The sequence below is a fragment of the Helicoverpa armigera genome, chromosome 8 (assembly GCF_030705265.1).
Source record: "Helicoverpa armigera isolate CAAS_96S chromosome 8, ASM3070526v1, whole genome shotgun sequence".
NCBI classification, from domain to species: Eukaryota; Metazoa; Arthropoda; class Insecta; order Lepidoptera; family Noctuidae; genus Helicoverpa; species Helicoverpa armigera.
In genome coordinates, this window is record NC_087127.1 from 8,264,860 (window position 1) to 8,291,910 (window position 27,051).

General features: G+C 37.1%; 2 protein-coding genes across 3 annotated transcripts; one reads left to right on the forward strand and one right to left on the reverse strand.

Moving 5' to 3' along the window:
- Positions 1-7,983: 7,983 nt before the first annotated feature.
- Positions 7,984-9,480, forward strand: LOC110374688 (uncharacterized). Its single transcript, XM_021332512.3, has 2 exons — positions 7,984-8,476; positions 8,786-9,480. Exon 2 carries the CDS (start codon positions 8,791-8,793, stop codon positions 9,370-9,372), a length of 582 nt encoding a protein of 193 aa, XP_021188187.3. The 5' UTR covers positions 7,984-8,476; positions 8,786-8,790; the 3' UTR covers positions 9,373-9,480.
- LOC110374686 (mediator of RNA polymerase II transcription subunit 1) lies at positions 9,479-19,122 on the reverse strand. Of its 2 annotated transcripts, none has more exons than XM_064035995.1 (13): positions 18,675-19,122; positions 17,260-17,393; positions 16,983-17,106; positions 16,701-16,817; positions 16,218-16,356; positions 15,893-16,139; positions 15,431-15,560; positions 15,010-15,132; positions 14,403-14,583; positions 13,804-14,038; positions 13,349-13,539; positions 12,735-13,137; positions 9,479-12,654 (listed from the first exon to the last, which is right to left on the reverse strand). In XM_064035995.1, exons 1-13 carry the CDS (start codon positions 18,831-18,833, stop codon positions 10,047-10,049), a joined length of 4,791 nt encoding a protein of 1,596 aa, XP_063892065.1. In that variant the 5' UTR covers positions 18,834-19,122; the 3' UTR covers positions 9,479-10,046. The 2 variants fall into 2 exon arrangements, with proteins under 2 accessions (XP_063892065.1, XP_063892064.1); XM_064035994.1 differs by having other exon boundaries at positions 16,659-16,817.
- Positions 19,123-27,051: the final 7,929 nt, after the last annotated feature.

A 27,051-nucleotide genomic window follows, 5' to 3' on the forward strand; every position in this document is an offset into this window, starting at 1 on the left:
AATTGATAACAAGAGTGCCAAGTTCTGGAAACAAGAGCGTTGCGGAAATAAGTTCAATGATATTCTTTTGCCTCGACATAACAAGGAAATGTTTGTTTTTAGTATTCAACAAACGGGTAATCTTAACTATGTAGTAGCCACCTAGATATTTTCATTTCCGCATAAACATCAAACCTTCGACTATTAGCGGTAGGTATAATATGTCTACCTACTGGTATGTAAAAGTTAAAGATAGATATAGAGGTAGATAATACCTATATAACAACAGGAGTCAAAGTTCTCTGTTTTATTCTGACACGAAACTTGAATAATTGGCTATTGGTCTTATCTTACCAGGTTTTTGGGCACATTTTTCTAGGCGAATATCTTTTAATTGTTAATTGATGCATCGCCCACAAAGGTGGTCAGAAACCGGCCATAAGTTCATCCAAGATTTTCATCAAATGATACGCCTCGTGACTAGAGCAGACTGCAAGAGCACGTGTTTAGACTTCAATTCAATCTTGCATCTCCGAGTAGTAAGATACTGGGACGATCACGTGGCAATTTATGTAAATACATAGGTAATATTATGATGTATAGAGACGGTATGTACTTGGTAAAAATATCAAAAAATACTTCTATCTGTCTTATGATAGTTTGGAAGACATAACAATTAGTAGATAACAAGAAAAAAATATATGTAGGTACCTACTCCCTTATAAGTTTAGTTTCCTATGTAATCCCTTATATTTTTTCAAATATTCTGCCTAATAAGTATACACTCCTCTATTAGCCCTTCATCTTCATCTACTCCCTTGTGTAAGTATCTGAATTTAATAGGTAAATGTTAATGTACGTACAGTTTCAGCTATCCCTACCTACCGAATCTTACAAGAAGCTCCTCAGTGCCTACGTCAATATTAATTGAATTGAACAAGATTTTTCCATATCGTAAATAGACCGATAAACTTGTTGTAATTGATTCAATCATAAGCCAAAAACAATGATGAAATTTTTCTTTTATTTTTGAGTCACACACACATCACGTCACGTCACACACATCACGTCCCAAATTACATATAAATAATAATAATAAATAAATAAATGTTTTATTGGCATAAAAAATAAAATACAATTACAAAGAAAGCCCTGGCTCCTGTGCTAGGTGAGACCTGTGTTACAGGAGCCAGTGTCTTCACCCGTTTTTTAGAACAACACTTTATATGCAATAAAATCTAAGGACAAAATAAGTAAAGTAAACATAAGAAAAAAAAAAATGAATATGCTTGCTCTTTTGCTGAGTGGTGTGATGAGAGTGAATGTAAATATGTATGGGTTGTGCTCTTTGTGTGTATTTGTGTGTATGTGTGTGTGTATGTGTGTGTATATGTGTGTATGTATGTGTGTGTGTGAGTGTTATTGTCGTCATGAGTACTGTTCTTTCATTAGGTTTTCCGTCTGTTCGTAATCAAGTGTTTGAAGCCATGATTTAAGTACCTTTTTAGTTTTATTTTTAGTTTGTGGGTTGAAGTTTAGAATTTTGTTAGTCTTGTTGTACACATATGTGGATAGGAATAGCCGCTGCCGACGAGCCGAGGCGGTCTTGCATTTGATCGTGCTACATACATTGCCGACAGTTCTTTTATGTTGGATTCCTTGTTTGATCGGTGATTATATGCTGTGCCAATATGAGATTGAGAAGGTATAGTTGTCTTACTGTAAGTACTTGACAATCTTCGTACAGTGTTTTTGTAGGGAACCGATATGGCTTAAAGGTCATTACCTTTAACAGAGATCGTTGAGCTCTCGAGGCTTATCATGTAAGATTTGCAGGCGCCCCCCCATGCCGTGATGCAGTAACTTATGATGGACTGCGCCAGTGCTTGATAAATGGAGCGTAGGAGTTGGAATTCGGCCACTTGTCGCAGTTTTTTGAACGCCCATATAAGTTTTCTAACTCGGGATGACGTTTGCTCGATGTGGGGGCGCCAGCTAAGCCTTTCGTCCAGTATCACACCCAAATACTTTATTGTTTTTTGTTGCGAAATTGGGAGACACGAGCATGGTGTGGAGAAATTGGCATTATCACATGAGTGTGCTTTGAGATCTATAGCTGTAGGTCTGATTTTGGCGAAAGAAAATTGTAAAAATGATGTTTTCTGGATGTTGAGGGTAAGTAAGTTAGCTTCCAGCCAGTGGATCACCTTACTTAAGCCTGTTTCCGCAGCCATTCGGGCATCATCCCATCGCGCTCCATGGAATACGAGTAGGACTGTGTCGTCAGCATAGCTAAAGATTTTCCCGTTTGTTAGCTTCTGTTGACACCTATACCTAAGGACAACAGATATTCTAAATATGACTTAACTAAAGCTTTATTTATATTTTCCTGTTGTTTTTCCTGAATAAACCTAATTTAATTAAAACTATTGACAGTATATTTAAATAGTGACGCAATATTTTCAAAGAAACCAACATACTACGCATAAAAGGAATTACAATTTTAATTATGACAAATTGCAAAGTGTTGTGTAAACCGTTTTAGGAAGGGATTATGTTAAAATTTCAAGAAACCCATATTTGTTTAGGTTCAGAAGTTGATCGCATTTTATGGCTGTTTACACAGAGACATATTGACCTCATGACTCAGCCACCTTGACAATGACTGATATGTAAACCATCGCGTTCACATTCATAGTGCGTATGATTTTATAATAATGTGTATCGATCATATTGTTATACTTAGAACGATTGTCAGCTGTGCCTAGATAGCTTCATCCTAGGCATGGGTAATGCGTCGCATCCAGCATCGTAGACCTTAGTAGGTACTTTAGGCTACTTGTGCTCGTAGGCCCCTACTACGGCATTCGTAGCGTAACAGACTGATGTCTGTCATACACACCTAGACCATTATAGGTACATAATTGTTGGTATGTGTATCAAAACGTGTTTGTGATGAGTAGTGGCGCCCTCTACTGTTTTTTCATATGTAACCTATATTTGAAATAAAAGTTAGTCTGTTGCGATCAGTCACGTTGTTTTAATAGGTTATGGGCCCAGTCCCTGCCTATTTCGCGATTAATCAGTTACTTTAGTGTGTAAAGTAGATAAATCGTATACGTAGTATCGCGGAAACATGACCACGAACTATATCACGAGTGTTCCGAAGTTGAAGGGCCGCGAGAATTATGATGAGTGGTGCTTTGCGGCCGAAAATTTGTTGGTACTGGAAGGCATGGAAAATTACATTAAACCATCGAAAGATTTTGAAGCAAAACCAGCAGATGACGCAAAGACGAAGGCAAAGTTAATATTAACAATAGACCCCACATTGTACGTGCACATCAAGAACACTAAGAGCTCGGCGGAATTATGGACTAAGTTGAAGGCCATGTTCGATGACTCTGGGTTTTCAAGAAAAATAACATTGCTTCGACATTTGATATCAATAAGGCTTGAAAATTGTGACTCAATGGCCACTTATGTCACACAAATGATCGAAACTGCGCAACGGTTAAATGGCACAGGTTTTACAATAACCGACGAATGGGTGGGATCTTTATTATTAGCTGGATTGTCCGATCGTTATACCCCCATGATAATGGCCATCGAACACTCGGGGATTTCGATAACTGCAGATGTCATTAAGTCTAAATTACTCGATATGGAGTTGTCCAGTGATTCTGAAGGCGGTGGCACAGCATTTGCAGCAAGAAGTAAATATTCCTCTAGCAATATTAAACCAAAGAAACATGTCACTCCATCATTGTCAAATAAAAAGACAGTGACAGATAGCACATCAACAAAAACAATCACATGTTATAAATGTAAAGAGGAAGGTCACTATCGAAATCAGTGCCCGCTGTTACAGAAGAAAACAACAAATAAATGTGTATTCAATGTTGTTTTCCTGAACGGGAAGTTCAATAAGAATGAATGGTACGTGGACTCTGGAGCAAGTGCACACATGACTGCGAATAAGGCTTGGGTGAAAAATGTAAATACAAATCCATGTTTACCAGAAATAGTTGTCGCAAATGAATCAAAAGTGCCAGTTGTTTGTTCCGGAGATGTAGACATAGTTTCAGAACTTGAATGTCAAGTAACAGTTAAAGACGTGCTATGTGTGCCCAGTTTGACAACCAACTTATTATCTGTGAGTGAACTGATTAAGAATGGCAATAATGTGGTATTTGACAAGAAGCACTGCTACATTCGAAATAAGAACAATGTTTTGGTTGCAACTGCAGATTTATCAGATGGAGTTTATAAGTTGAGGTTAAAGTCACAAAGTTGCTTGTTGGTTGCTCCAGCAATTAGTGGACAGTTGTGGCATAGAAGACTAGCACACTTAAACAGTCAAGACATGAATAAAATGAAAAATGGACTTGTGAATGGTTTGTCTTTTGATACTGTTGACATAACCAAATCTCAATGTGTAACATGTTGTGAGGCCAAGCAAATGAGATTACCTTTTTCTCATGTGGGTGAGCGAAGTACTGAGACGCTGCACAGAATTCACACAGACATTTGTGGCCCCATGGAAACAAGTTCATTGAGTGGAGCTCGCTATTTCCTGTTATTTATTGATGACTATAGTCGCATGACTTATATCTACTTTCTGAAGCAAAAGAGTGAAACTTTCAACAGATTTAAAGAGTTTAAGTCAGTTGTTGAAAACCAGCAAGGTAAGAAAATTAAGATAATAAGGTCAGACAATGGACTAGAATTCTGCAATAAAGAATTTGATAATTATTTGAAGCAAGCTGGTATCATACACCAAAGATCCAATTATTACAGCCCAGAACAAAATGGACTCAGCGAAAGAGCTAACCGGACTGTGGTTGAGAAAGCTAAATGTTTATTGTATGATGCAAAGTTAGACAAGAAGTTTTGGGCAGAAGCCTGTAATACAGCTGTGTACTTAAAGAACAGGTCTATTGCATCAGGATTGGAGAAAACACCATATGAATTGTGGTATGGATCAAAACCAGATTTGAGTCATCTGCGATTGTTTGGCAGTAAAATCATGGTGCATGTTCCTAAGCAGAGGCGTCTCAAATGGGACAAGAAAGCTACACAGCACATTCTGGTTGGATATGGTGAGGATGTAAAAGGATATCGTGTCTATAATCCAACTAATAACACTGTTGTTATCAGCAGAGATGTTGTCGTTTTGGAAGAAGGGACAGAATGTCAAAACACCTGTGATGATTTAGCCATATGGATTCCCAATACAGAAACATCATCAGACACTGTAGTGGAAGAGAATAAGGTTTCAGTGGGGGAATTGTGTCAGAATACCCCAGATACAGAATTATCAGATGATTGCTCTTCAGACTCTTCAGTATATTCTGATAGCATTGAGCCGGCTGCAGAAACTTCAACACAGAATGTTCCAGCACATGAAGGTCACTCAGCTTCACTTCCTCAGCAAGTGACAGACATGTCTAACAAGCGTCTGAGAAGAAAACCTGAACGGTATGGTGTCAGTAACTTGTGTAGTAGTTCCAGTACTGTTCCAGCATCTGAGGAGATCGATTTCTCAGAGGCTCTTGAGGGGCCAGAGCAGGAGCAGTGGAGGCACGCTATGGCTGAGGAGCTTCAGTCATTTGAGGACAGCCAGGCGTGGGAGCTTGTGGACAACCCAGGTGATGTGACAATTGTGAAGTGCAGGTGGGTGCTTAATAAAAAATTTGATATTGACAATAATGTGCGGTACAGAGCTCGTCTTGTGGCTAAAGGTTTCTCTCAGAAACCAGGTATTGACTATACAGATACTTTTTCACCTGTAGTGCGTCATTCTACTTTAAGGTTGTTGTTTGCCCTTAGTGTGAAGTTAGGAATGAGTGTAACACACCTAGATGTAACAACTGCATTTCTTAATGGTTATTTAAAGGAGGATATATATATGTCATTACCTGAAGGTTTTGTAAACAAAAGTGGGGGAAGAGTATTGAAATTAAAGAAAGCAATTTACGGTTTAAAACAGTCTGCTTTAGCATGGTATGAGAGAGTTAAAGATGTTTTAAGTAAATTAAATTATGTAAATAGTCAATATGAGCCCTGTTTGTTTAAAAAATCCAACGGTAATATAAAAACAATTGTTGCATTGTATGTCGATGATTTTCTTATTTTTTCAAATAGTGATAATGAAACAAGTCAATTAAAGAGTGTACTAAGCTCAGAATTTAAACTAAAAGACTTAGGACCTGTAAGGAATTATCTGGGCATGAGAATAAATGTTAACAAAGATGTAATTACTATTGATCAGCAGCATTATGTTGAAAATTTAGCAAGTAAGTTTAACATGTCTGATTGTAATTATGCTAACACACCTATTGAGCCCAAATTAAATATTCAGAAATCTAATGAATGTGACAATAACTTGCCTTATCAGAAATTGATAGGTAGCTTAATGTATTTAGCAGTCTTGACAAGGCCTGACATTGCCTATTCAGTAAGTTATTTGAGTCAGTTCAATAGTTGTTATACACAAGTGCATTGGAATTATGCAAAAAGAATTTTAAGGTATTTGTTAAAAACTAAAAATTATGGTTTAAAGTTTACTAAAGAAAATACACAACTGGTAGGCTTTGTGGATGCAGATTGGGCGAGTGACGCCACAGACAGAAAGTCCTACACAGGATTTTGCTTCATACTGTCTGAATCAGCCATTTCATGGCAAAGTACAAAACAAAAAACAGTCTCACTTTCTAGTACGGAGGCTGAGTATGTTGCCTTATCCGAAGCTTGCAGAGAAGCTGTTTACTTAAGAAATTTGTTACATGAAATTACTGGCACACTTGATGCAATTAATGTATATTGTGACAACCAAAGTGCAATTAAGTTAGCCTTAAGCAATGTAAGTCACAACAGGTCAAAACATATAGATGTGCGGTGTCATTATGTGAGGGAAGTTGTGAAGAATAAATATGTAAAGATAAATTATATTCCTACTGAGGACATGCCCGCTGATATTCTGACTAAGGGTTTATGTCATGTGAAACATTACAAGTTTATGAATGTTATTGGTATTGTTTCTGTGTAATATTATGTTAGAAGTTTTCTTTATGTTAAGTTCATTTTGATAAGTGGGGGTGTTGGTATGTGTATCAAAACGTGTTTGTGATGAGTAGTGGCGCCCTCTACTGTTTTTTCATATGTAACCTATATTTGAAATAAAAGTTAGTCTGTTGCGATCAGTCACGTTGTTTTAATAATAATTATGATAATGTTGTGCAAGATTTGATTTATTCAAGAACCTAGGTACCTAACTCAGCTGGTATTTATTTTTATTGATATCAAAGGAGATTTAATGGATGCTAACTCAGCAGACCACAAGATTAATAGATGTAAACACATAGGTACCTAATGCTGAGGTAAAGAATCGTTGTGAAGTCGTAAGTTATAAAAACACATACATTGGTATGTTTTATACGCGTGTTTACCTAAGCTATCCCACTTAGCTACGCATTAAAACATGTTTGTGTCAATTTTATTGATTTGTTTTTCGTAAACCAGTAGGCATTCCTGATATGTATGACGCTACAGTTCATTAATTACCTAATCGAAATTTCAATATTGTGACTGGAATAACAACATTTTATTATTGTAAAATTACTGAAAGTGTTCCAATTACCATACTGTAATCGATATTGTGATACGAAACTGTGTCACATTATTGTTATGGATGTTTGCTTATGAGTCAGGTTTCTCAATTTGTATGAACTCAATTCATTGAAAGTGACATGTAAAAATAAATACAACATTACGTCGAGCGGGGGAAACTAGTTGAGTAAAGGTATGTCCGTTATAACAATGTAGGTCTTGAGCACCACCGGCCTATGAATGTGAGCCGGGACGTGTTAATTGGAAGCGACCGAATGACCCGTTACAATTCCTCAAATTCACTCGTATGGTAAACAAATGCACCAGATGTGTGTCATCTGCCGTTAATTAACATCCCTATAAAACGTGAACATGCTGCCGAAGTTGGATATAAAGGGATTAGCCATCGAAGCTTTAGTTACTTCCACCAGTGTTGCAAAGAACCTGTTCGCAAATTATTGTTACCACGATGTTGGGTCTCAAGTTGTTGTGTTTATCATTAGTTTTCTTTATCCTCGTGGATTCGAAAGCTCTTGAGGAATCGAAGAGCATTATTTCTATGGAAAACGACGGAGAGATGATGGAAGGAGCAGAGTCTCAGAATCCATTTTTACCGCGATTTGCGATGCGAAAGCTTAGAGAACGCAGCGAGAAAGCAAATGCACAAAGGAGGTATTATCTGGGTCGCAGAAGAAGGAGTATACCTGTGGGTGACGAGAGCGAGATGATGGAGGGAGCAGAGTCTCAGAATCCATTTTTACCCCGATTTGCGATGCGGAAGCTGAAAGAGCGTAGCGAGAAAGCAAATTCTCAAAGAAGAAATTACCAGGGTCAAAGACGATTGAATCCACCACGACGGGTTCTGTGCCCCTACAGATACTATTAAGTGAGTAGCTGTTTTACAGTATTACAAATAATTTAAAAAAATGGTTTTCTCAGTACGTCATACATCTTCTACAGAGCAGGCTATAAAAACGCAATTGTAAACTGCAGAGAGCATTATTTTATTTCCTTGTTTATAGACATTCTTGGAATTTCCTTTGTATGAGCAATTTATTTACAAATATGATTTGTGTGTGCACACCTTTCTTTGACACCAATTCTCTAAATATAAGACTACGATACTAGAAAAACATCACAGAAGCTTGTGTTTCTCGTGCTGTTAAGTAGTTTTACATTTCACTTTGTCTTTCAGAAACAATGAAGTCGTATATTTTATTCCTATTACTGGGAGTTGTGAGTGTACTTGGAAACCCGATTAATAAACAAAAAAACTTATGCAATGAGAAACTACCATCAACCGAAACAAACGAGCCAATAACAGAAGAGAATTTAGAAGATGAGATTCTCACCATGTACAACAATTATCCGCAACAAAACAAAGTAGAACTTAAAGATTTACTAAAACCTGATTCAAGCGGAGACGGAGAAGGTGTTCAATTCGGCGGAGACGAAGTCGATATAGTGATTGAGGAAACTGTGAATCCATTAAAAGCAATGTCCGATGACCAGAATGAAATTCAAATTGACGCAGACGATTATCTGCCTACGGGTAATAAAGGAATTGATCAAGTTGTTGCCGATAGAATAAAAGACGAAATTATGCAAACTGCTGCAGGATTTGCTCCAATTCCTTTTTTTAGAAAGAAAAACAAGCGACCGTCAACACGGTTTCCCAGTCGACGAAATTCTCAAAGGTATCCGTACGCGATATACAGAAGTTATCCCTTCTATTACCCGTACTACAGGGTTTATCGTCCTAGCTCTCTAAGGTATTATTAGTGCTCCCCTAAAATGAACGCTATTTAATTTATTTATTGTAATTTAATTTTTATAATGTAAATTATTCTTTTATTCGAATGGTGTGAATAATAAACATACACGTGAATAGTGGTTGATTTTCATTATATTTATTTCTACAAAATCTATAAGCACAATTGCCTTACCAACAAAATCATTTCAATATCATCATTATATTAATTTACCTCTATCTATTTACATACATTGATTGTTAATTGTTGCATCCAATTACTGCATCATCTAAATTAGGAAAAACATTGTACACTAAATTGTATTATACTCATGGCAGTTGCGTAGTGGTTCCTTCGTTTACAAACAATACATGAACTTATAATCGTCTTTTACATTACACATGTAAAGTATGACACAAATATGATATTCGATTACTAAAAATATACTTGGATCACATAATATTTCCTTATACATTAAAAATATCTGAGGTCATTAAAAATAAGAATCAGTAACTAGTATACAAGTAGAGAGAAAATTACGAATAATTTACTTTATAAATAAATATTGATTGATTGATGAAATTATACAGGGAATCGTAAATGATTTGTATATCAAACAATAAAATATGAAAAGTGTCCATGATTTGGTTCGCACGTGGTAACACGTGGTCTCACCCCTGGCAAGGGCGGAGAGTACACTGGCACTCATTTGCCCGGGCCCACGAGCGCCTCGTCCATGAGCTCGTCGTCGGTGATGCAGGGCGAGTTGGAGTGCGGGGAGGGCGCCACGAGCGGCGAGGGCGCGGGGCTCTTGGCCAGCTGCAGCGCCAGCGCCGGCGACGACGGGTACACCGGCCGCACGGCCACCATGCCCGACACCTTGCTGCCCGAAGACGACGAGAAGTCCAGTAACATTTCCGCGGCTTCCTGCGGCGTCGTAGCTCCGCTGCGAGCGACCGCACCGCTCGCTGGAGGCTTCATACATGAATCGGCGCCTTTTCTGTCCTCCGAACTACCCTTTGGAGCAGCAAACCCCTTTGCCATTTCGGTTTTAAAATCCAGAGGGAGTATAGGAAACGATGCTGAAAACCCATCTTTTGAATCGTCTTTAGCTCTGACTGGGCTTTCTCCCTTCGATATACTGTCGGCCATGGCTTTAGAAAATTCTAGGGGCCTCTCGGACTGATCATTTTTACCAGGCGGTATTGTCTTAGGACTCATGCTGCCCATGTTGAGTAGTGGTTTTGGTACGTTCAAAGGATAGGCAGACTTCTGAAGGGAATCGGCTGTTCTGGCACCTGCGTTATCGAAGTGCGGAAACTGATATTTGCTTTGTTCAAGTGTACGAGCAAAATCGTTGACTAAGGACCGTTGATCGTATTGGGCCGCAGGACTGTTCTTATCTGGCGTGTTTTGGTTTTTCAATTTCGGTATTTGAAACTTACTGGTATCAAGTGGTTTGATTAAACCTTCTACAAGAAAATTAGCTTCTTTGGAACTTTTGAACCTTTCTCCATCTATTTCGTCTCTAGAGCCACTGGGGCTAGAATGGCGTTCAGATTTCGATGAAAAAATAGATTTCTCTGAATTAGTCATAAGTTTAGTTCTAGCCTTTTCTCGTTCCCTGTCTCTTATTATTTTGGCGAGGTCCGTGCTGCTGCTTTTGGGGGAACCAGAACTAGATTTAGAACCAGACTTTGATAAGTTTATACCTGCACTGCTTGTGCTAGATGATTTGGAATAAGGCACTTTGGGCATACTTGAGTTACCAGAGCCGGAGGAATCTGAAGGACTCATATTAGCTTTCGGCGGAGTTGAGCCTGAAGTGACGCTACCAGATTTAGAAGATTGCATGGCTTGAGTTTTTTTAGAAGCGGGTCCACTTATGACTCCCGGCTTTAAACCTGTATGAGTTTTGGGAGAACCTTGACTTGGTGGAGTGAGCTGTGGTGATGATTGTTTAGAACTAGAACTACTGTAATTCAATTTGGAACTACTGCTAGAAGAATCTTTTGTTCTCGTTTTATTAATCGTTATCTTCATACCGTCGGAGCTCGGCTTCACCATGTACTCTTGATTTTTGCTATCGCTAAGCTTGCCACTACTGCCAGCCGTACTTGCTTTTGGATCTGAAAACTTGGTACTACTGGAAGAGCTACTAGATTTTGCACTAATTTCAGAATCAGTACCGCAGTGCTGGGCAGACTTGAGCTTATCTATCACAGCGCTGAGAGAACCTTTCCTATTGCGAGCCTGACTCGGAGCGTTTGATTTGTTTACTTCAATGTTAGGTGGGGATATCAAAGGTTCCGTGACAGGACTATCACAAGACACTGGGGTGATTTCTAACTGTTTCAATTTGATGGGGTTTTTTAATTTAGGACTACTCCTATCAGAACTAGAAAAAGATAAACTGGAATGTTTCTTTTCTTTATCCCTCGAAGTCATCGAGCTAGAGCCATAACTGTCTTTGGATATCTTTTTTGTAAGGTCATACCCCGTTGTCCCAGATTTACCCGATGGTGACCCGCTGGTTGCTGATTTTAGAGCCGACATGCTTGGTTTTCCCGACCCCGAAGAACTGTGCTTAGGGGACGAGATGCTGTGGTTTTTTGGACTCGAGTATCCGGACAAATGTTTAGGGCTATTTTGTACTGGGGAATGTCTAGGACTGCTGTGGTGACTAGACGTTCCCGAAGGCTTTCCCATCCCTTTGACAGTGCTGGGGCTCGGCGACTTCGTTATCGAAACGGACCTGCCGTGTGTTGGGCTTGGACTAAATTTTCGAATAAGAGAGTTTGGGGAAGTAGCACGTAAAGGGGAACCATCTGTGGGCTTGATGCTGACGGAGACGGGTTTGGTGAGCGGATCTTGTTTGGGAGGCACTTTCTCTGGCGGGCCCATGGAGTCGTCCCTTCTGCGCTTCTTCTTCTTTTCCTTACTTCTTTCTTCCCCCGACCTGCTCGATTTCTTCTCGGATCTGATACGATCGTCAAGTGTTTTCATTTGTGATGATGTTATCGGTGTTATTGTTATGGAGCTGGGCAGAGCGGCTGGTGCTGCCGCTGTGATGGGGATTATCTCAATGCCCGGCCGCCTGTCCAGGCATAACATCGATGTTATACTGGACCCGGTACCAGCATTGGGTGTGTTCGATGTGCTACCTATAGGAGTTATGCTTACCGAAGACGGCATATAAGACTTCCCTTCGGTTAAGTCCAAGAGAAGGGAAGACGCGCTCCTACTTGGGCGTAATTCCGAGTCTTTGCTTTTAAGTTTTTGCCTTTTGTGATCAGACTTGTGAAAAGAATTCCTGAAAAGAAGAAAACCTGTGTAATATTACATTTAATATAATATTAAGTTGTAATAAATCATGTAGAAATAAACACGAACCGGATAATATCGTCAACATCTCCATCGTTTGAGTTGTCCATATCGGAAGATGTCCTGTTGTCTTGTCCACCGAGGGCATCGGTAGCGTCCATTGCCGACAGTTCCATGTCTGAAGTGAACTCGTTCTGTGACACTGAGGACTCGCGACCTTCCATATCATCATTCGTTGAGTTACTATTTATAGTGTTCTCATCTTCGTTGACATACTCATCTGAGTTGTCACTCTCGCTATCAGAGTCCATCATTTCAGTGATGCCCTGTTTGCCCTTTTTCTGACTCGAAGACCAGACATCGTCAGATTTTCTTTTTTTAGATTTACGCTCCTCAGTTTGAGGTTTTGTATCGCTCACTGAGTCTTGGCACATTACAGACAAGTGATGTTGCTGCTCAGAGAGATATGCCCCTGTGGATAACGTAATATACATAAATTCATGTCTTTTAGAATAGTATACATTTTATTTATTTATCAAATTCACGGTGCAAAATTTGTGCGGAATAATGAGGTCATACGAAAGTTAAATGCGTTGTATATTCTTTGTTATTATGTTTTGAGAGGGAGAACTAAAAGGGAGATATTTTTTATAGACCATAAAGTCTTAATTCAATCCACTTACCTCCTTGGTGCGGATGGTTGACACTGGAAGGGTAGAGGGCTCGCGAGTGCATGGACCCGGGTTCGTGTTTGATTTGGTCACCGCCCGGGTCGAGGCCCCCCAGGCCACAGCTAAAATTTGGCTCCAGAGCCGAGTAACCACCGTTTAACTGCTTACTAGCCGCTTCTCGCTCCCAAATCTTTATAAGGGACCTGTAGGAAATTGAGCTTATTTTTTCAAAAATTCAAATATTTTTTGACAAATATTAGGAATATATTAATTGAGTTTTTATGTTGCGTTGTTTGAAATAGAATCTACAATGAAATAAATGTGACATGAAGGGGCTCGATGTTACATACGAAAATGTTGTTGATTGATTTTAGATTCTATTACAATGAGAACAACGTCGATAACAATAAGCCAGCCAGCAAAATTACATGGGATCCTAAGCTGAAATAAAAAGGAAAACTTCTCACCTGAGTGTGATAGGTATTGAATGAGTTTTCTGTAAGACCCTGGTGATATATTCATTAATATGATCAGCGTTTGCGTTATGTAGCGTATACAATGAGGCTCTGGGCGCGGCCGGGTCACTTAGTTCCAGTTCAACAGTGGCCATACTCTCGTCTCCCGGGTGTTCGAGAGAAATAGATATGTGTTGCCATGACAACGCGCTCACTTCGAACATTAGAACGCTCTCCAATTCTATGACTGAAATTAGGTTTTTTTTAGTGAGTTGAAAATTTTGCAAATTTGACATTTATGTAGTTTTCTGTAAATTAATATCGAAATATAAAACGTCAGAACTACGTAATATAGATGATTGGACGCACTCATAAGTTCTGCGATGAGGGAGGTAGGCAGGCAAATAAGCAGATGTTCTCCATCATTGACTACATTATTGAATATTCTTTTTTACAAATGTTTCAATTTTTTTGTTGTTGTACATGATTGTTTTAAACATGCAGTTTAATGAAGGGTAAACGTTTTTGGGGTTGTCTCGTGTCATTCTGACGTTCTAAAAGTGCTGTTTTTAGTCTACTTTTAATAAACGATTTTTGATTGTAATACTAACACTGCTTCGCCTGGTGCCTTACACAGCTCGCAATAAGCGCGTTGAAGAGCGCCTGCTGCCGCAGACACGCCAGCAGCGGCGGCACGTGCGACGGGTGCGTGAAGGGCACGGAGCCCACCACGCAGCCCTCCAGCCCGCGCGTCTCGCACACGAAGTAGCATTGCGTTTGTTCCGGCAGGTTCTAGAAAATTCTTGCTTATTATTCCAAGTGAAAAATCTGTGTCCCTATATGACAACATAAATGTCCGTTTATGAAGGGTTACACGTCATAAACGGACGTTCATGTTGTCAGTGAAAATGGGCCTTCTTTTTTTATGGGAAATCATTAAATGACTCCTCCCGCTGTGGGTTAGCAGCGGTGAGGAATGTCAGACTCTTATTGACTAAAACCCATCATGTTTCTTCGTAGGCCTTTTAAGTACCGGTAACTCTTTCGAACAAGGTGATATAAATTGCAAGAATTTCTTTTTTTGCTCTTTGAAATCTTACTAGATGGAGAACCAGTTGTTGCAAACCAATACCATATCGATATGACTCGGAGACACTTTGAACTTAGTTGTATAAAATCTACGTCAAATGAAGTCAGATGGCGAAGTTAGATACAAACCACAAAGAGTCCCTTGCTGAGATTCAACTCGATAACTTTTCCTGGCGTGAGCTTGTTGTAAGCGTGTTGGGCAACCAGACCCAACATCGGTTTAGCATTGGCCCAGTCACCTGCCACCTCCACCTGAAATATAATATCGAAATATATGTGAAAGATATTGAGGTAAGACTATCGCAGATTTTTTTTTTCTTTTTTAATTTCAACTTTTTTTTCTATAAAGCATGGTCAACTTAATATTTCTACACCAGCAATGGGTGTATGTGAATAAAGTATAATAAATATTTTGAAAAAATTACAGCTGACCGACCAATGAAGATATGAGAATAATCAATGAAGATTATTTGAAAATTAAGCAATGGTTTTTTTCAAAATCTCATGTTTTTTTATAATGATAGTAACAAAAAGGTTTAACCATACTGACCTCAGTGGTGGCATGTATCAATTTGGCGAGTCCCGCGCACAACGGCGTGGGCTGCGACAGCTTGAGCGTAAAGCACGCGGGGAGCATCGCACTGTTCTGCGGCACTAATTGAGCGTACACAGGTCCGTTGCTAGGCAAACAATTAAAAAAAATTATATTGTTAGACCTTTAACATAGGTACCTAGATGCTATGAGAATCGTCAGGGCGTCAGTTTTTCGAGATAAAAGCTACTGTACTATGTGTTTTGGAGCCATTTTCAGCAACTTTCTCCAAATTAGATTCATGAGATCGATATACCTACAGTGATTTAGGTACATCTTGCGAATAAGGGACAAGCTACAATATTTTTTCTAATTTGTGATAAATGTGTTGGTACCCAAAATTCGTTTAGGAACTATCACTAACAACATTAAATTACATAAGTTTATGGTAATGTGTGTGATGACAAAAATATGAATTACCCTTTCCCAGGACGCTGTCCGCCAGATATAATAGGCGACAGCTGCAGCTTATTTGGCGTCGAACCTTCTAGAAGGACGGTCGCCGAATGTCCAATAGGCGTGTGAGAAGGAGCCACCAGTGAAGCAAGACCACTCGTAGCGGCCGGCTTGCCAACTGTCAGCAGCTCAGCTGTCAGTGGATTTAGGCCTTTGTCTTTGTCTAAAAGTTCGTATGGCGACACGAAGTAGGTTAGACGCATTGCGTGACCTGCAACAGTTGAATTGACAATACAATGACTATAGCATATTCATTGTATCTTTAACTTTTTAAGTGCTAATGACATACCTCCTCTTCGCTTTTGCAAGAACCCTATGGGACTTTTATGAACCTGTGCCCAAGGATCCTTGATAAAACTCTGGAGTTGTCTCATTGTACATAAGTCTTCTTCTAAGCTCTGTAAAGCACTGAATGCTTTACATTTTACCTGTAAATGCATATAAAATAATTATAAGAATTTGTTTGAGAATTATATTATGGAAAATGTATTTTCAAGTGTTAGTAGTGTGGCTTAAATCTAGGTTAAATAATAAAAGTCAAAAGCACAGACCACAGGATATTTCGAATCAGCACTGCCCAGGCGGTGTTGACATTGCACAGAGTCTCTGTTCATAGAATTTTGAGTCATACAATATGACAGGGCCCAGGCATATAGATGCACAGAGGCTCTGCATAGTTAAATAATTATTAACGAGTCGACACTGCCCTGGCAGTGCTCACTCTACACACCCTGCGGACTTCCCCCGTAACAGGTATTGAGGCGTAAGTTACTTTTTTTTCAGCGCTTAGTTGATAAACCGCTGTTAAGCCTTCCAGTTGAGCTGTGAAATCAGCGAAATCCCCGCGAGATATACAGGAAACCAGTTCTTCACAGCTTTGTTGTTCAATCTGTTAAACAGATAACATGATTATCATAACATTTGATTATAAAAGATACCAAAAATAAAAACAATTAATAATTAAAAAAATCAATAAATAAGTAAATAGATATGTAAAATTTGATGTTAGTTTCCCCCAAAAGATGTATAAGCACCTGGCTATTGCCAAACTTACTTTTCCTTCATGATGAATTTTAACATCTTTTACTGACCCTGATGATTCAACTAATATTTCCAAATAAAACATATCTGATGATATGAATAGATTCACTCCTGATGTTCCAACTACGAATTTGAGTCTGAAAAAAATAATTTAATTAGTATAATTAAGAATAACTTTCTGCATAGAATTAATAATTTAAAAAATAGTGATTTTTCTGTATTTCATTGATAAATAAATAATTCAAGTTACATTATGTAACCTACAATATGGAAAGTCAAGTCATACAAACCCAAGTTGCCTAGATAAGCACTCGAGACGCTCAATGAGACTCTGCAAGGAGCTAACTTTAATACAATGCTGCAAACTGTCAAGGCACTTCTTCAGTATCATTCGATCCGCACTATCTATACCCCATCTTTTGTCCTGAAAACATACAATTCATTATTTTTAAATGCTATCAAGAAGAATTTGGATATGAAAAGTAAGCATATTTTAAATTGATAATGCATCTGCTGGAAGTGCTTTCGTTAGAAATAAGCAGCACCTTTCTACTATTTATGTTTTTACATCTTTTATTATATATATGTTTACTGGGTACATATATTACTTTTTAAAAAGAGTGTCTATGGAGTTTCTTGCCGGCTCTTCTCCATGAGACCAACTTTTTGGAACCGTGCAAATAGTGTGACGTTTCATAGGTGCCTGCAAAGGCCTATGTGAAATAAAATGATTTAGTTTTTTTTTAAATTTGGATTTTGATTCATAAATGGTTAAGAAAATAATTTGTAGTTAGTAATTTACAGTAATATCACAATGAGGGGTCATATATCGGGCAAGAGCAGTTTAAATCAGTAAAGGGTTTATAAAAAAGATTTATTTTTATAAATATATGACATGATTAGTGATAAATATATGACATCATTACATGAGTAAATAAGAATGGAGTATTGTTATGAATAACTATAATGCACTTCATAAACATAAAGATCATGATTTTTATTGAAATTTAAATATGTTATTCAAGGAGGTTAGAGCTGTATTCACATAATTTCACTTTGTGTATAGATACATCAGTATAGCATGTTAATTTTTATCTAAAATTTAGAAAAATATGAAATTGCAACAAACACTGGTTGGAAGAATGGTCAAACCTCATACAGTTATTTAGCAGAACAGCATGACTTGTGTGGTCCATGTGACTTTAAAAAAATGTGCTCAGGTGTACAAATTACTTATTAAGTGTACAAACTGTATTGCTTATTAAATTGATTTAATAGCTACATGAAAATACTGTTTTACTGGTAATTACAAAAGCTCTTGAAGATAGACAGAGTAGATATAGGAATTGTCTACATTACATAATTCCATCTAATTCAGTCATCAATTGTACAAATTATATTATTAGCAGTCTTTTTATAGTGAAAAGCTTAGTAATATAAAATCTTTGATTAAGATAGATAGCCAGATGTTACAATACCCAGATGATATTATAGATTATAGTCATAAAATAAACTATTTGACCATTTTAGACGGATTCTAGTACTTAGAGTAGGGAATATTGGTAAAATTCTTATTAATAACTTCTCTACAGAATTATAATATGAATAGATTTGAGAATTCTATAGTTTTTGGTGTTTGTCATGTTATGTAGGTTAGTTATAACGTGTTGGTGAGGACTTCAAATAAAATATTTGTGAAACATACCAGTAAAGCCATTCGGACCCCTTTGGAAGTCTCTGTTAAGTTTTTGAACTGTGATGTTTTGGATCTAAGTTTTTCCATAAGAATCTCCTTCTGGAGTTCTTTGGATTTATCTATTAGTCCATTAGCGGAAGCCATGACTACTGCGTTACTGTCCGTCATTTTCGAAAATTTAATTACACCACTTACAACAACATACACAAATTAATGATAACACAAGAGCAATCACACTCTGAACATCTGATAGACGACACCACTATTTTTTTCTCTTGTTTTGTATAAATTTTATATAATTGTTTGTCGAGATTAATTGAGCAATTACGCTTCTTAATATACAAAAATATTGACCAGCCGCTTTATTTTATTACGTTAAAAATAATTTTCTCGTTCACAGAACAAACTGTCATCTTCACGCGATGCCATTTGCTATAATACTACCAAATGTAAACTAAAAAATATTAACAAGTTGGCATAAGTCTTTTCTCCAAGTGGCGCTAGTGTAATATGACTTTATGAGAGTTAAAAAGAGAGGTCCGATTGTTTGGTTCATATGATAAAGGCTGACTCTAATCAGACGGGTAGCACTTAAATGCCAATGCCAAAATGCCAATTACTATGGGTGCGTTCAGAAAAAAAGTATAATGTTTTGTTTCCTTAGAATAAAAACAATTTTCACAAATGAGAATAAATATCTGAATTTAATAGAAATATGTGACGTATTCATTTTAGAAACAGAAGGTGTTTGAAATGAAATGAAATTTATTTGTTTGCCAGAATATAGGTACATTATGATCTGGTTGATACAATAAAAAAATATGGTCTCACTGTATTCGACTTATAATTTAGTCATGCAAAAATTTTAAGTTCTTATTATCAAGCTAAAGGAAAATTAGTGTTTTGGGCTACCACTCCTCTAGCATTAAGATACACCAATAGAAAGCTTATTTCATGTATGGCGGCTACTGTCATTTGTTAGAACCTATTAAGGGAGTACGGTCTAAAATCTGCTCTAAGTTATAAAGTATTGACAATCAGTGGGTGTTATATTACTACGAAATGTTGCATTAGGAAAGTCCTTTCGAATGATATGGCTCATTACTACAGAAGAGATTCATTCACTTGAAAACACCTAAACAATAATATAATCTTATTTAAGCTCTAGCCAGGCCCGCCGCTAGCTGTTTGTTCGCCCGCGTGCAAAACTGATTATGCCGCCCTACGACTACATAAGTTTTGTCAAAAATATATAGGGGCGGATCCAGGGTACGGACCTCCATCATATCCATCTTACAGTCCAATAGAAAAAAATATGTACATGCACTGTTCTGATTGCAGAAAACCCACTTACTTTTGGATAAATAACTATAGCAATACATAACATACATTACACATAACTTTTATTTACTTGAAATGTTCAGAGTAGGTAACCTAAGCAAGCAGTCCTGGGTTAGCCCATAAGCAAAAGGGCATCAATGCAGTGCAATCATTACCCAAGTGGCCTCTATGTATTGAAAGATTGTGATTAACTTAAACTAACGCACTGTTACAATGTTTAAAGTCAGTAAAATATGTTATTTGGTGGGTTTCCTGTTGAAAATTAAACTTTTATGACACACTTCATATGTAAGGAAGCGCGAGCGGAGCGAGCGCGAAAATTTTTTAGTCTTAAGGACACAAAACAAATAAAAACCACTGTAAATTAACAAAGCAAAGTCAAAAAGTAAGATATGCACAGAAGTGAAGTGCAAAAGCCGCGAGCGAAGCGAGCGCGTTTTTTCCTTAGAGTTTTCATGAAGTAAACATATCATAAAAAGCCATAACGGACGTGCGCGAAAAATGTTTTTTCGGAATTGAATGCCTCAACAATTAAACAAAAATAAAACGCGATACCTGACATGGAGCCGCGAGCGCAGCGAGCGCGAATTTTTTTGGGGATGCAAAGGGTGAAACATTCAAAATTGATAGGAGACGACCATAGCTAGGGCGGCTTTTTTTGAAATTTTATTGGTTTAATTTTGCCGCCCCCTAAATAGCATTTGCTGCACGCTACGCCACTGGTTAAGAATCTTCAATTTTGAAAATGTCCTTTCAACAGATGTACCTAACTAAAAACCGGCAGTGTAAGTAATATTCTTAGCGGTATTGCTGTGTTCGGAAATATTAAAATCAAATCATTAGTAAAAATATATTGTATTTTTTTAATATTACGTGATAACTCGCTAGATTTGCCGCCCCCTAGGACGTGCCGCCCGCGTGCTGTGCACGCGCTGCACGCCCGCTTACGGCGGGCCTGGCTCTAGCTTCTAAAATACTAACAATTCGTCAAAGGTTTATGCATATGAAATATTGCATTTAAGAAGGCCTTATGAATGATATATAACTCATTACTAAAAAAGGGACTTATTTACTTGAAAACAACTATCGACCATTATAACTTTAAATAAGCTCTAGCTTCTAAAGTACCTAATGACAATTCGTAAGAGGTATCAGGTACGTTAATACGAAATGTTGCATTTATAAATGTCTTTCGAATTAAATATAACTTATTACTAGAGAAAGGATTAACTTAAAAACTATTGATAGTTTAATTATAAATAAGCTCTAGTTTCAAAAGTGCTGACAATTCGTCAGAGGTATATAATTAGAAAATATTGCGCTTAAAAGAGCTTTTCATTAATATATGGTTCGTACTTAGAGGTGGAATATTATTCCTTAACACAAAAGTATCGATAATACTCCTCAGTTAAGCTATGTCTGTCAAAATACTAAGAAATGGTATTAAGTATGTTAAGACAGGAAGCGCTTAAAAAACCTTTTCATCTCACCATCTCGGAAAGAGTAGTTTTATCCTTTGATATCTGAGCGCAAAAGTCGTTTTTATCCTCTAGAGCGGCAAAGTGATTTGAATTTAGAACATCGAGTGCAATACTCCATTTGTGACAATCTTGATAAGACTTTTCAAACAAATACATATTAAACAAATAAAATACTGCTTAAAATAATTATTCAATTAATTAAGTATTTTTTATTATTGTTTTTACACAGATTTTTACCGTCGTTTCATTTTTAAAGTGAGTTTTCAAATATATGAACTTTAATAGGTACATCTTTTTAATTCGATACTCGTATGTGCGCGCCATTTTGTTTTTTTGGATTTAGTAATTTCCTCGATGAGGTGGGATGAAAAGTTACGTGTTGCACTCGAGTGCAAAGATTTTTCACCTTGTGCTCTTTTGATTCCCTCGCTATCGCTCAGGATTCTAATTATTGAAACACTCGCTACGCTCGTGTTTCAATTTTAGAATCCTTCGCTTGCTCGGTCATCAAAATTGAGCCCGCGGTTAAAAAGCAACTTTGCACTCTTGTATAACAAATAACTATTTCATCCCACCATCTCGGAAAGAGTAGTCTTACCCTTTGATATCTGAGCGCAAAAGCCGTTTTTATCCTCTAGAGCGGCAAAGTGATTTGAATTTGTGACAATCTTGATAAGGCTTTTCAAACAAATACATATTAAACAAATAAAATACTGCTTAAAATAATTATTCAATTAACTAAATATTTTTTTATTATTGTTTTTACATAGATTTTTAACTTCGTTTAATTTTTAAACTGAGTTTTAAAATAAATGAACTTAAATAGGTACTTTTTTTCATTTGATACTCATATGTGCGCGCCATTTTGTTTTTTTTTTGCATTTAGTAATTTCCTCGATGAGGTGGGATGAAAAGTTAGGTACGTGTTGCACTCGAGTGCAAAGATTTTTCACCTTGTGCTCTTTTGATTCCCTCGCTATCGCTCAGGATTCTAGTTATTGAAACAATTTGATTGATGTATGGCTCATAACTAGAGGAGGGATATTATATCTTAACATTGTAAAACTATGGACTATATGCTTTAGTTAGGCTATATCTTCTAAAATACTAAGAATTGGTTAACGGTAGATATGTTACGACAGAATGTAGCGCTTAAGAAGGCCTTGCGATTGATATGTGGTTCGTGGTTTATAACTAGTGGGGGATACACTTATTAAAAATACAAATCCGGCACTGGTCCAACAGTTGATTGATTTCTGTATCAATACCTATTTTTAACCCCCGACGCAAAAACGACGGGGTGTTATAAGTTTGACGTGTCTGTGTGTGTGTGTGTGTGTGTATGTGGCATCGTAGCTCCCAAACGGATGATCCGATTGTAATGCGGTTTTTTTTGTTTAAAAGGTATGTCAGTCGGGAGTGTTCTTAGCTATGATTGGTGGAAATCGGTTCAGGTCTTCAAGGTCATCAGCTCGTTTGCTAGATGTGATAGGAATGTTACACGCTCAGTTTACTTGCAAGTATATGTGGAATCTGAAATTTGAAACACTAATGTCTTTTGGAACCACTGAGCTGGTCTGCTGTTAGGGCACGAAGGTAGGAGACGTAACCCTGAACTGCCTTTTCGTAAACCCATCGAGTTTGGGCTCGTTGAATTTGTCTTGACGAGTTCTCTTCATGTTTCTGATTGACGAGAACCTGATGCTGGAAATGGGATGTGGTGGATGAAACCCTGGAATGCCGGAATGAAACGGATAAACCGATTTATATTTTTGCTGAAAATCTAGAATGTCCAAAGGTTAATCTTTATTGTTTCTCAATCTGTGCAATTCTCCCAGAGCAGTTTGTCATGAGGATTGTTAAACAGCTTCCTTTGGCCGAGATCGCATATAGCGACCCCATCTTAAGATAAAATAAATTAAATGAAAGAAAGAAAAATTAAGGAGCTCCTTTAAAAAGCATGAAATAAAATTAAATTATAAATTAAAAAAAACCCCCGACCCAAAAAGTACGCAATAATTATGACAAAGGGTTAAAAACCCTATAAAAAGCAAAAAATAACTTTTAACACTACGTAAACTAAATTTTGTCGTGTCGGGGGACCGCCCTAATTCATTACTTTAGATACGTGTTTTTTTTTAAAGGAATGTTGTAATTAGGTATTTATGTAAGTATTTATGAAGGTAAAAAGCGGTCCCCCGACACGTCAAAATTTAGTTTACGTAGTGTTAAAAGTTATTTTTTGCTTTTTATAGGGTTTTTAACCCTTTGTCATAATTATTGCGTACTTTTTGGGTCGGGGGTTTTTTTTAATTTATAATTTAATTTTTTAAAGTAATCTATGTTTTACTTACCTCGTGTAGATTTGTAAGACACATTGTAGCAAACATAAACATTTTTTAATAATGTTGTCTGTTACTGAATGTCTACTGCCTGTACTGACTTTTATGGTCAATTTCATTTTATAGGCAGCGCGTGCAATTTTACTGTAAATCAATCAATCAATTACGGTTATTCGATCCTTTTATTGAATTTCTATTTTATTTATATATTTACATATATATTTACTTTACAATACAAATGAAAAACTATCCTAGAAAAACAAAAAAAAAACACTATAACTAAAACGCACCAAAAAATTCATCCCCATTGCTGTCAACTGGGAGCGTACCCAAGGGGCTGTCAGCATTACCTCGTTGGATGGCCATGCTGATCCTTTCCCGAGGTAATAGCCAGCCTTTTGGTCACGAGAAGCGTCAATTTTATTTATTAAAAGTAGTTTATTTGTTGAATTTATAATTACGTATGTTATGAATGTTTCACAGATCCTATTACCTATATAGGTGACTCCTACAACCTGCCGAGCCTGTTCTACCCAGATGCGTAGACGAAGGCGTCCTGGAGGTTATATATCTATCTATGTACCACCCACATTAGAAAAACTACCGACGTAAACTGTAATATACCTAATAACAGCGGGATAACGAGTTGATTGGTATTTTGTATCTTGAATTTGAAAACATTATTCCGACACCCCTCTCACGTCTACTAAACTTAGGGGACGAAGCTTGAGACGAACTCCGCTAAATCGAATTAGGGATGTTTTCGGATCCTTCGAACATCCCGTATGACATAATAAATGTACTTATTTTTATATATTTATTTATATTTTCATCTCATTTGCCTTCTTTGGGACTTTCCCATAGATTTCTTTTGCGTTCGGATTATTTAATAAAATACTTTTTAGGAAACATGCTTGTACCCGATGTATTTGTATTTGGGAGAGGATTAATAGTGTTATTTAGTTTAAATAGTTTTTATAACATTTACTAACTTACCCTTGATTTTCATAGCCACTAAAAGTCATACCTAAGACGAAAACGGAAAAGCTGAGGCACTTCGTAATTCAGGTAAGTAAATAAGAGGTAGGTAATACATATTCAGGTAAGTACCTACCTACTTATTACAAATTGTAACAGAAATTCGTGCGAACTGTGTTTCAACAAAATCATATATCTAGCAACGGTTCTATGAATGTTAGGTAGTTGGATTGAATTTATTGGGATGGAATGAAAATTGTTAAAATAAAAACTGTGTTAGCCGTTAGGTATAGGTATCGTAGCATGTTCTATTCGCATCCGTGCACTTGTCCGGAACAACAAGTAACAAGTGGTTGAATCCTTTCATTGTTCTAAAGATTCTAGAAGCGATATTTTTATTTAGTACTAGCTTTTGCCCGCGGTTTCACCCGCGTCCCGTAGCCGAATGGTGACAAAAACTATTCTAAAACCTTCTCCCGGGTCTAAGTTACCTCCCCTGTCCCCTCTAGTTTTCAGCCAAATCGGTCAAGCCGTTTTCATATTATGTCGTGACAACGGAAAGCGGGTTTCATTTTTATATAAGGTATGCCTTGGAACCAAACAATCCAAAAATCCCAAAGAGATTTTTAATCATGGGTTCTTAATTTTAATTTACTGGATACCTATGCAACAAATAATATAATTAATTTGGTATCCCATCATAATTTGAAGGTATCATAAGAATACAAGGTTTTGTAAATGGAACCTAATGCCTAATGCTAATGCAATTAGGTAAGTTAAAGAGCAGTTTTATTCAATTCAATTAAGAGAAGCAACGGCAAGATCGATTTTCATTCCTGAATGTTTTACCGGGTGCATGCTATGTTTCAGTTGGCACATCCTGCCATTGTATATCAACGTGAAACGCTATGGTCGTAACAAGGTAACAAGCATTGCCTGCAGCTGACGCGTTTAAAAATGCAATTTTTTGCTTTGTCTCGGTGTGCTGAGCTTCTGTGTGTCACTCTTGTGTCCGAAGTATTGCAATATGCTATGCGTCATGCGAAACGATTTGCATGTTCGACTTCCTAGAGTTCTGAAAGTAAGGGACTGTATATGCCTACGTAGGTACCTGATATAAGAATCGTACCTAGGAATTTATCTACGTGGTTCCAAAATATGAATAAGTTTAATGAGCATGTGGTAGATTCCCGAAAACGGGTGTTCCGACATTATTCAGCAGGCAAGAGAGAAGCAAATCCGATATGGCTAGATCCTTGATCTGACAATTTTCATGTAACTTTTACAAGAAAATTGTCTCTTATTAGGTACCTACACATTACGGCTAAATGGAAAATGTACTTAATAGGCGTACCTAATGCAAACTTACGTTAAACATATCGACTAATAAACATGTTTGACAGAGCAATGACCGTAAAAGCCTTCGGATTATTTACCGAACTGAGCGTTGTCAATGAAGGAAAAATAAAAGCTCGTTTTATTTTCTTCCCATTTCCATTGTTCTCTGTAATTTGGCCGGAACTTAACGAAAGAATAAGTTCAATGAATATCGGGAGTAATTCGAAATTGACTGTGGTATATTGTTCTTCGGAAAATTATAGACGAAAGTTAAACATGAAGCAATACATAACAAAACTTACCTTACCTATAGGAAAAAAAGTAAATGGTAGATACGTAACTCGTTTAGCACAGTCAAAAAGTCAAGATTTCAAATGAATTCGTATTATCCGCCTACACGTCTTAATTTACCTCTTAATGGAGTGAAGAATCGACTATAGAACAATAAAGTGTCATTCCAAAAAATATCTGCTCTATTTCAGATAAGCGACTGCAAACATTGTTAAGAAAATTAATTAAATTTCGTACAAAGGCAACAATCTCAAGGTGTACAATCCTTGAGAATTGGACACTTAACGTGAAGACAAACTCGGAAGATTAATTTACAATTTTTGGGTGTCTCCCACGTCTAGAACGTACATTATAAGGCTTTGTAACTAAGTTTTTTCCAAGGGAAAAATAATAATCGTAGTGCTATAATTATGCAAATAAGAACATAACTTACACTTTACTTTTCTTCATTAAAGCTAAAAGCGACGGAATGAATTCAAAGCATTCAAAGAAGAAAAATTAAGTATCTATGTAATTAATATAAAAGAACTAAGTAGTATGACCGCTAATGGGCTATATAATAATTTGAAGATATTTAGTACCCACTTACCACATATTTGTTTTTCGGCATGTTGT